At 25.0% G+C, this 11,522-nt stretch overlaps 2 protein-coding genes and 1 long non-coding RNA gene across 6 annotated transcripts in view; 1 reads left to right on the forward strand and 2 right to left on the reverse strand.

The window, feature by feature from the left end:
• Positions 1–1,941: 1,941 nt before the first annotated feature.
• On the reverse strand, positions 1,942–6,086 carry LOC102676599 (putative gustatory receptor 28b). 3 transcript variants are annotated; one of them, XM_031509988.1, is made up of 8 exons: positions 6,070–6,086; positions 5,287–5,701; positions 4,808–5,209; positions 4,050–4,307; positions 2,962–3,027; positions 2,806–2,898; positions 2,206–2,375; positions 1,942–2,139 (listed from the first exon to the last, which is right to left on the reverse strand). In XM_031509988.1, the coding sequence occupies exons 2-7, from the start codon at positions 5,662–5,664 to the stop codon at positions 2,295–2,297; spliced, it is 1,278 nt and encodes a 425-aa protein (XP_031365848.1). In that variant the 5' UTR covers positions 5,665–5,701; positions 6,070–6,086; the 3' UTR covers positions 1,942–2,139; positions 2,206–2,294. The 3 variants fall into 3 exon arrangements, with proteins under 3 accessions (XP_031365848.1, XP_006614814.1, XP_031365849.1); XM_006614751.2 differs by lacking the exon at positions 6,070–6,086 and having other exon boundaries at positions 5,287–5,726; XM_031509989.1 differs by lacking the exon at positions 6,070–6,086 and having other exon boundaries at positions 1,965–2,053; positions 2,202–2,375; positions 5,287–5,726.
• An 87-nt stretch (positions 6,087–6,173) lies between these two features.
• On the reverse strand, positions 6,174–7,077 carry LOC102673026. The gene is made up of 3 exons (XR_421638.2): positions 6,742–7,077; positions 6,411–6,669; positions 6,174–6,205 (listed from the first exon to the last, which is right to left on the reverse strand). It is a non-coding gene; the product is annotated as an uncharacterized LOC102673026 (long non-coding RNA).
• A 3,270-nt stretch (positions 7,078–10,347) lies between these two features.
• LOC102673107 (putative uncharacterized protein DDB_G0286901) overlaps positions 10,348–11,522 on the forward strand; it is a 4,971-nt gene continuing 3,796 nt past the window's right edge. The window contains exon 1 of one of the 2 annotated variants that reach the window (XM_006614725.2): positions 10,348–10,578. Coding sequence is in view for 1 of the 2 variants with exons in the window: in XM_006614724.2 (XP_006614787.1) it covers positions 10,449–10,578 (130 nt within the window). In the remaining variant the exon portion in view is untranslated. The remainder of the gene's footprint in view (positions 10,579–11,522) is intronic. The other variant, XM_006614724.2, reaches the window with a different exon arrangement.

Consider the following 11,522-nt stretch of genomic DNA (forward strand, 5'->3'; position numbering starts at 1 on the left):
TTTACAATAAAAAAATTTTCTTCTTTTATTGACTAAATATTTTTTTTTAATTAAATTAATTTGGTTTTCCACTATGTAACATTCAAAATTTCAAATCTTTTTTTTTTATATTAATTCATATCATATAATTTATCTAATCCACTGTAAATAAAAAAAATAGTTTAGACAAAAATTGAATGATTTCAGACAGATATTAAATAGTATAATTAATTTTTCTTTAGATATGTTTATAAAGATCATATGAAGATGACATATTTTTTTATATATTATTTAAAGTGTTTAAACATTAAAATTTAAAAAAAATTTACATATATGTATATATACACATATATACATTCATATAATTAATAGAAAAAGATCAATCTTTCTTTTGTGAAAATTTTTTTAACCCTTTTCTAAAATTAATTCAAAAAACAAATATATAATATCGCCAATAATAAAATTCAAAGAAGCAGGGAAACAATTAAAGTTACCATTGGTATTTTAATAAAATAAGTCATGAATCGCATAATGAGTTTAATAAAGTTACACCGGTACAAGGGAGAATTGGCATGCAACGACGATGGTTGCGTACAGCAAAGAAGAGGAAAAGGTCGACAAAACGAGGGAAGAAGCAATTTTCCAGGTTGATGGCCTAGAAAATTGCTGCTGCGTATCTGTGTCCAGTGGTACTCAATGATTTTTTTATTTTTTTCTTTCTTGTCCGTGATGATGGGATAAAAAGGTTTTTCTTTAAATTTCGCCCATAAGGCATTAAAAAATTCTATTTTCTATCTTTTTATTCCCCTTTCTCTGCGACGAGAGACATTTTACGAGTTCGTATGGATTTTGTATAGACGTATAATTTTTAATTCATTCATAACTTTAATAGAGTGATTCGAAGAGCCATCTCTCGTAAACTTAACTTTATTGCGGAAACTAATAACTACATCTAGTGATTTTCCTTGGAATTGTAAAATTCTTTATAAGGAAATGGATACAATGGATGAATTCAACGATAATAACGAAGGTAATGGGCAACTATTATTTTGAAATGATATTCTAAAGTTTATTTATTAGGAACATTAATGATTTGATTGATAGGATTATATGAAAATTTTTAAATATTTAATTGTGCATATATTTCAGTTATTTTAAATCTATATTAATATTGTACAATAAAATTGTTTACATATTTATTAAATCAAATAATTTATCATCCATAAGTTATCACTATCATTATTTATATTTCTCTTGGGATTTAGATAACATTTCATTTCTTCAAATATACACATATTATTTACAAATTAATAATAATATTGTTTGTTAAAATCAAATAATTTGCAATTCACAAATAAATTTATTTGACTAAATTAATGGTTAAAAAATCAAATAATATTTCAAATATTAAATTTATTTGTTTTAATTAATATAAAAAAAAATTATTATTTTCAATTAATTGTATATCTAATATAGTTAAAAATATAATGTATGTTTGTATATAAACATTTTTATTTCTTATTTCAAATATTATTATTGATAATTATAAGTAAATTGATACAAGAATATTTTTGAGAATGCATCAATTTTTTTTAAATTTGCATTTTCATTTCAATATCATCCAATTTTAACGTATTCCATTATCTAGATTACGTCTTTTACTTATTGGGTAAAAGCGTAACAAAGAGAAAATTGTCACACCTGCTCACTGTAACAAATTCCTATCCAATCCGAGTGTAAATTTCACGAAAAAAATTGATTCTCTTAAAATTTAAGAGAAATCTTTTGGCAATTACAAATTCTCATGCAAATATCATATATTAATATTGATTTATAAAAATATTTACCATAGAATATATATGAATATTAATATGATTTGAATATTATACAAAATTTTAATTAAAATAAAAATCTAAAATTGGTATAATTTATATAATTGGTAAAATAAATTCAAAAATATAAGAATCTTATTTTAATCTCTTCTCCAAATAAATCGAATAATATTAAAAATATAAAAAAAAAATGCTTAAGACAAAGAGAGTTTGATCCTACTGTCATTCATTTGACCTTGAACCTAAAAAAATCAACAATTCAAATATCATATCAACAATACAAGTATCAATATCAACAAATCAAGAATCATCTCTTATCCAATTATACCTCCAATTATGGAACACTCTGTATATTTCCTAGTGCTTATTCAACATGTTTGCATGCATCACTTACCAGAAAGTAGTTTCAAGTATGTTTGATCATCTAGACGCAAATACGTGAGAAAAATATTCGTCGAATAATATTTGTCCAAGACGATAGATTTAATTAATCTTATCGGGATTCTTCAAGCTTGAAGGAAATTGTAAAAGAATTATCAGATACGTTGATATCACACGGACTATCTGTAAAGCAATATTCTTCTTCAATAATTAATCCTTTTTTGAATATATTGTTAAACAGTAAAATTAACTTTATATTCTATTCGAAATAAATTAAATCACAGTTAAATCATTATTGATTTAAATTATCTACGAAATGTTATCTCGAAATTAGATTATCAACGGATTCATTAGAAATTCGTTTCGATAATGAATGGGAAATGGAGGAACAATTTGTGATATCGTTTTCAAGATAATTTCGTGATGCAATTTACGATATTTTAACATTTGAAAGCTATAGTTATTAAGCTCAATTAATCTTGCGATTAATAGCGGACAAAGACGCGAAATTGGAATGACCGAGAAATAAATATGGATTTTCTTCGAGTTAGTTCGTGTGAGTAGAGTATCGTTTTCAATTAAGAGCTTATCTTTTTGTAGAAAATGAACTTACCGAGCAGAGCAATGACAATTTGATATCGAAAAGACCACCAGCGGAGAAACGAAGACGTCTGTTTAATAAGTATAACGAAGTACGAAAACTATTCTGTGTAAGGTATAATAATTAATATAATTTCTTATCACACGAAATAATATTATAGATACTTGCTTCGTATGGAAATTTTTGTATTGTTCTTGCATCCCATTCGATGAGAATGGCGCCCATAAAATTAGCCTGGAATTAAGGATTTTGCGATTAAAAATTTGTGGTGGATGAAAAAAAATATAGAAGAAATGGATATACGTAATATCTGTATACAATTAATTTATGTAATAATTTGCAATAATTTATTAATGCAATTAATTTATTTTAGATATTTATATTCATAAATAGAAGTTATGATAAAAGAATGAAATAAATATTTTAAATAAATTGACAGAATTTTTATAATTTTAAAAGATTTGATATTATTCGTATTAACTAAAAAAAAAATGAAATTAATGAAATTATAAATATGTTAAGCTTAAATAAATAAATATATATGTAAAAAATAAAGTAAATATTAGCAGAATATAAAATATTAAAATAATATTTGTATAAGTCACTTTGCCTATTTATTGCACGAATTAAAAATTTCATTATCAAAACCTATTCAAAAAATTAAAAAAACCATGCTATTGAAGTTATTTTTTGTTTCATTCTAATATCTCAATCCGTTGCGGAGATATAAGGATTTAAAGCATCTATAGTGTTTAAACAATGCAGAGTTTATGAATGGGCCTGTGAGACCCATGATCTAAATTTATTTCTTGGAAATGCATGCATATCTTCCAGGAATCTGCACTTGTCTGGAGGTTGGGATAGATCAGTGAGACGACGTGCGAGCGAGAGATCCGAGTGCACGATAAAGACGAAAATAAGAAATGACTAAAAATTATCTTTTCCTTTACACGATGATATCTCAAAAACCGGAAGTCGTATCGAGATAAATCAAGAAGCATTTTAAAGAGTAAGGTTTCACGTTTCTAATGATCTTTCGTTCATTGACCGAAAATCATTATCTTCGAAGTTACGATGATTTAAAATTTGCCTAATTTTAATAGAGTTCAATCGAGTTCTAAGGAAAATTATATGATAGATATATTTATTTACAGAAAAATAATTTGAAATGATTTATAATGATCTTATTAATAATATATTAAATTAATTTGAAAGTTATTCGTAAAATTATTATATTTAAATGAAATCAATATTACCTCGTTTATCGTATAATCGCAAGCGATATGAAGGGCTAAAAGTTGAGTTATAAATCCGATCAGCCAACACCACATGTTAATGATGAGAGGCCAAGCAATGTTGGTCCAGGGTGTCAAGATGACCCAATCGATGATGAAATACAAATTGCTGACACTGTGTATACTCAAATTTCCAAGCCAGAACAATAGTGACCACGAGTAAAGAGAACCTAGTGTCTCGCTAGATAGCATCAAATCGTTGTGTAAATCTTGGATTGTCTTGCTCGAATAAATAAGAAACATTTTTATTAGTTTTTTTTACAATATGATGGGATCAAGTTCAATTTGTCAAAAAATTTATTTTGTAAAATTCAAATGCTATTAACAGAGTATATATAATAATTTATTCAATATTTTGCAAAATATTAATTTTAATTTTTCAAAATTTATAAGTTATAATGACAATAACAAATGATGTTTCTAATTAAAAAAATTAAAAACTATTTTAAGAAACAGATTAAAATACAATTAAATTTAAAGAATAACTAAAAAAGAATTGAAGAAACTATGAAGAATTTTTAATTCTATTTTTGGATTATTTTGGACTATTAGAAAGTTTAAATCTTTTTCAGATTCGAATTTAAGTACAGTATGACTTCTTTTTTTCCAAATATCTATAAAATATTCTAAAAATTTAATCTATCCATGTTCAAATCTACTTGATCACTATTTGTAATATGTTAAACACAATTTAAATTAACTATATATAAATACGCTACCTTTTTGCTAATGTTGCTACTTTTATATCCAACTCTGGGTGGTAAATTCTCTTTCGCGATTTGATTGAGCTGATGGAAACGGAGGCCGAGAATGCTTGCCATTCCGAAAAATTTGTACACAGCTGTCGCACTACCGATATAAATACACATGTAACTCACGTTAAACGTCCACGTCTCTTCGAAAGCAAACATCCCACTCTGATTAACAGCCGTCCAAATAACGATCTGACTCGCCAAAAGTATCCAAGTCGCGATCTTGATCTTGGTCTCTTCTCGTGGATAGCCTAATTGACTGAGCCTCTCGTCGAAATCTTGTTGAGCGTTCCAAATTCGGCTGAACGTTTTCCTCGTGAATATCGTGGAAATTAGATCGTACATAGCCACGAGGTAATTGACGGTTACCTGCGGTAACGTTAACATTGTGGAAACCATAAATTGCCCTATCTCGGCCGTAAGATTGCGCGAAATGTGAGAATTACCTTGGTCGTTTCCACCACGCTGAGAATCGCTTTGTCCCTCCTTACGTTGAGGAATCTTCTGTACACGATGTACATGATGCGGCAATAAATACCAATAAAGGCGAACGAGAACAAGAGGCAGACGTTCGAGGGCGTTATCTCGTCACCCGTGAAATCGTAGGGCGCCAAACCGAACACTTTCATTATGCACACAACGGGGTAAATCGCCGAATACAAGAGAGAGTCGGGGCCGTGATATTTTCTTTTCTGCTCTTTTCTCGCTAGAGTTACTTCCGCGAAAGTAGTTTCAACGTCGAATGGTTTCAACCGTGGCTTTGTTAATGGAAGAACTTTTTTCGCCGGGTAACGCGCCAATTCTTTTCGGATGGATTTCATCATTTTTTATTAATAAATCGTACCACGGAAATATTCATCTGTAAAAGAAAAAAAAGGGGAAAAATCGAGATAAGTTTCAGGAGAAAATTTTAGAGAAAATGTTGTTCTGAGAGTATGTACGTACTTTTTATTGTTTGTATGTGGTTGGAACGAAATTTTTTGAGTGGATAATAAAAATGGACAGAGAAGAATTGGATTTTGGAATAAATAAAATTTTAAAACATTGTGTTTTTTGTGTTCTGAACTTTTACATAAATTTTATCAACTAATAATTAGAAAATTAATGAATTAGAAAATTAATGAATTAGAAAATTAAATTAATTATTTAAAATAATTATTTTTTTATAATTATATATCAAATAAAATAATCAAATGATTGAAAAAATTTGATTCTTACGATATTATAAGTCTCTCCATTATTTTGTAAATAAGTCAAAGTTTTGAAAAGTTAGAATTTTAACATTAGAAGACTTTCTGTAAAATTTTATAACTGATAAAATACCACAATGTGAAGTATAAGTATGCACGATCAATCTCGACCATTCTGAAAATAATAAAAGTATAAATAGCAAAAAAAAGGAAAAATAATAATTTAATACATGTATCAATTACTTACAGATTGAAATCCATAAATTAAAAATATCTTTTAGCAACATAAGACGAGGAAATAAATCGTCATAATTCATAATTTATAAATATAATTATTCGTATTATTCGTGAAAAATTCAGTGGAAAATCATTTGAATTACCTGGTAATTCAACAAAGTCAACTCTTCAGAATTTAACTATTCTTTAATGAGGATCCAGTTAAACTTTGAAGAGGAATTGCGATGCACGATCATTCTCAGTGTCCCGATAAATGGTCGAACGTTTCCGAGCAACCGTATAAATAACAGGGAAAACAGAGTTTCCCATCGGCCGTGATAAAGCAAGAATTAATGCCGTTTGTCCAAACAGTCATATATGAAGGTAGATTTGCAGCTGACTGTACGATCAGGAAGCGTCCTCCTTCCAATCATCGTTGAATTATGAATAATTGAACGGCTAAAGTAGAATAACAAAACGCTTAAGCGGATTTACCTTCTTATCGAACAATACTGATGCATTTGTTACCTATTTTTTTTTTCAGGAAATTCCTGTAAATCACGAGCTTTTATTGATTTCTCGTTCATATAATGGCTATTAGAGTATGATGGATCACCAATTTAGTTGGACAAAAATCTATTTTCATGATTATTGTGACGAGTTATTATAAAAAATTATAAAAAATATATTATAAAAAATTTAATACGAAGGAAAATGTTTAAATTTATTAATTCCTTGAATATAATGCTTCATCAATGATGAAATGTGTTCCATAATGGCACAAATTTTTTAACGACATTTATATCATTTACTTTACTTAACTTTGTTTATATTTATTTTATTTTATTTTTATTATATTAATAATATTTTGATTTAATATATTTAAGAATTTTAAAAATATAAATATTATTTTCTATCTAATGATTTTGATCTATAATGTATATATATGTATTTGACATAAATATTTGAAAAGGATTAAATGAAACTTATGATCATATTCGTTCAAAGTTGTTAGCTCCACGAATTTGTGATATTCATTTCCGTCAAATCTTCATATTTTCAAATGTTGTTAGCTCAATCTAGAAAATATTATTTTTTTAATAATTCAATATGAAATATTTGAATTTTTTCAACATGTCAAGCTTTGAGAGTTCATATCTTGATAATAACTTATATTAAAAGATATATGTAATAAAAAATATATATTTTAATTTAAAAATTCGACGTTAATTTTTGCAAGTTCAAGATTATCACAAAATCAAATAAATAACAATAATATATAATATCTATCTTTTCTAATATCATATTTTTTTAAAAATATGAAATATTTTTTCAGATCTTCCATAGTTTTGGAAGAGTAAAAGAAAAACACTTTCTACATACAGTTATATATACCGGATAGTTTATCCAACTTTTTTGAAACAGATTAAAATAATATATCTTGTATACAGAATTATATTAGATATACAAAATAATTGTACAATGATTCATTTAATTTTGTTTAGAATATATATTTATTCTTAATAATATTAAAAGATATTAAAGATATTAAAGATTAGATAAAAATAATCTTAACATCATATAAACATCATATAAATATGATTATTTATTTCTAAATGAAATTATATAGTTTTTAATACATTAATAAATGTAAATCATTATTTTCTATTTAAAAAAATATTAAGTTTTTTATGTCGAAAAATAATTAATTTAAAACATATTTTAACTTGAATTTTATAAAACTTAATATAATAAAACGAAAAACAAGAAAAATATGAATTGATGAGCATCGCTTCGCATTTTTCTTATTTTTTATATAATAAATTTTATAAAATCCAAGATATCTTTCAAACTAATGATTTTTCGATATAAATATTTCATAAAAATATTTCATAAATATTAAAAATTCTTAAAAAACATTTTTACATGATTTTTACATAATTTCTATATCTACTTATAAAAAAATTAATTGTATTAAAATATTTTTTCCTCGAAAACATTCAAATTTTATTGACATTTTTTTAATATTATCAAAAACAAACAAGCTATTCCAAATAATAAATAAAAATTAAATGGATCACTTTATATATTATTTTTATAAAAAAAAATATATTAATTTCATGTAAGAATATTAACATTATTCTTATTTAACTAAATTTAAAATTAAAATTATTTAAATTAAATAATTTAATATTAAATGATAAATATAATCTAATTCTTCATTTCAAATTTTATTCAACTGGATTAGCAATCTATCACATTGTGGGCCGAGAAATGATAATGCAACATCACTTGCGTCATCGCATTGAAATCCAAAATATAACCTAAACGACACGCGTCTGTATACAATTCTAAACAATTAACTGTGCATTTGTGAATATCCTCTGTCGTTTATTTCATGCTATGAAAAAACAATCGTTTGTTATGAAAATATTTATTAATGAGTTAACGACTTTATTTATTTTTTGTTACCTTATCGCTTCTGATCGAGTTAAAAATGCAACAATCAAATCAATTTATGAAGAATTCACTTTTCGTCAAAATCTATCGTATTCTGATTCATTTTGAGCAATGATGTTCGATCATTAGTGGAATCTGTCCTGTCCGAATGTTGCTAATGGCGTGAGAATACGAAATCCATTAATCAGATTTTCTCCATCGGCTGATGCTTTCACAGGTATTGTAACGTGTCTGCCTATTTCTCTAATCGCATTATCTTATGAGTTAGCTATGTGTGAAATAGATTTTGACTTTAAATATAACAAATTCGCTTAAAATTATTTTGTTCGCTGATAAAAGCGCAGGCGTATCTAAATTATAACGATAAGTCGCATTCGACTCTTTAAGGATATAATCGATCGCGAAAAGCAGAGCAGAAGGTAAAGAAGAAATGTCGAGAATGATAAAGAATAAAAAAATATGAGAAAGCGGAGTATTAGATGAAAATTTACGATGTAAAGTGTCTCGTCAGGACGACGCCCCGGAGAAATGCAATTTAACTCGGTGTGCAAGATGAATGATATTCATCGAGCGGTCAATGCACAAGCTTGACTGTGCATATCCAGGAAAATAAAAGCTCTTTGTATCCCATTTTCCTGCTTTCACATGAAGCTATGAGCTAAATTTTTTGCATAAATATCACATTTTGATCATTCGTCATTGGAACACTGACTTTGATAAATATTTAAAATGGGAATCACTTCACTGATTTTGATTGGTTTTGAAAACAAGATTTTATTTTATCTAATGCAAATTTAAATTACTTATATATTATTACCATTATATGTTACTACCATTTGATTCTAATTTTCGAATATTCAGCAAAAATATTTTTAATATTACATACATTAACATAAAAGTTTCAAATATAGTTTCAAATAAATAAATCTTAAACTCAATAACAAATCTAAATTCAAACTCTAAAAAAATATACATGAGAAGGAATAAGAACAAAAAATTAAATTTTTTTAAAAAAATTCTTATAAGAATTCGAATAAATTGTTCATATTTCGATCTTTATAATGATTGCCAAACTCATTCTCATCCATCTTTTTTTCCAATTTTTTAAATTTTATAAATTTTTCCAATTTTATCCAATTTTTTAAATTTTATAATTTATTATAAATATATAATTATTATAATTTATTTAATCCATTAATCCAAGAATCAATCAATAAAACAATGCAATTTTTATAAATATTATTATTTATTACTTACCAAAATACGTAGGAATAAATATAATATGAATAAAATTTTTTCATATAAATTTGTTATAATAAAATTTACATGATTTTTAAAATGTTTCTAGTGTATCACTTTTTGATATAAATAATACTATAGAAGAATAATACATAATATATAAATTCTCATTCCAAATTATTATTCTTCAACAAATTAATTTTCTTCACCGAAACTGTAATCCTTGCTGATTTTGTAAAATAACAACTTTTTTTTGAAGAAAATTACGCGAGAAATAAAAAATAACAATTAAAAACGATGCTTTAAGTTTCCAATTGGTGGACTACTCTGAAAATAGTTCCAAGTAATCGCATAATCGAGAAACGATATCCGTTCGATAATCGAAAATTACCAGTGAATCCAGCAACTATGTCCAATTAAGAAATAACGTTACTCTTCTTATGTAAAATCATTAATTATCATTGATATTTTAAAATGATGTCACGAACAAAATAAGCTCGAAAATGACTATGAAGAGAATAAAAGAGAAATTATTCGAATGGGCTTGTAGAGAACATGCAATGAATAATTCTTTCGACAAGCTTCTACTACGAGAAAAGGCTCTCGAACTGACAAAAAAATATGGTGTCAATGGTAGTTTATTTTCTTGATAATATTTTATTTTATGTATAAAAAATTGATAATTGATTCATATATATAAGAGATAAAATTTTCATTTTATAAATATAATAATTTGGAAACTATTATGTTTACTATTATGTATTTACGTTTACGATCAAAATTCTTACATAATAATTTTATATATTTATTTAAGATTATTGAATAATAATTGTTATAATAATCAAGAATCAAAATCAGGTAAAACTATACAGAAATAGAATATAATAATAAGTGACTTCTATAACAATGTGTATTAACCTAAACATTTTACTTTACTATACGATAAAGTTATACGTGAAGTTATACGTATGGTATTTTTGACTATTGGTACCACATTCTAGTATTAATTACTATTAGTAATTTTTATTCAAAGTTATAACTAATTACTCTTCGAATAATCTAAAAATTGCAATTAGATATATTTAACGATTAATGATTTGAATGATAAATAGTTTATTTAAAATTTTAGTTGATAAATTTTCAATTATGCTTTTGATACATAGATATATATTTTAATTATGATTTTTTATGAAATTTTTTTATTTATAAAAATTGCATTCATATATAATAATATATATTGAATTGTTTGTCATGTTTATTTTGATTTATTATTAATTATTAATTATTTATTTTGAATTGTTTTCATTCCTATTACTTTTGATCTCACTATATATATGTAAATATAGCTAAATTGAAAAATTATTTTATATTCAATATTTATTATATATATATATATGATATAATATAATGATAATGTATAATGATATATTCGTGAAACGAATATCTTTATCTTTAGAGGATAAATTCTAAACAAATACAAAAATTAGTATACAAAAGTCTTAATTGTTAAATTATAAGCAATTTAAATTTGCATTAAATGAAATGAGACAAAAAAAAATTATTTCATTTTATTTCTA

The sequence above is a fragment of the Apis dorsata genome, unplaced genomic scaffold (assembly GCF_000469605.1).
Source record: "Apis dorsata unplaced genomic scaffold, Apis dorsata 1.3 scaffold_196, whole genome shotgun sequence".
NCBI classification, from domain to species: Eukaryota; Metazoa; Arthropoda; class Insecta; order Hymenoptera; family Apidae; genus Apis; species Apis dorsata.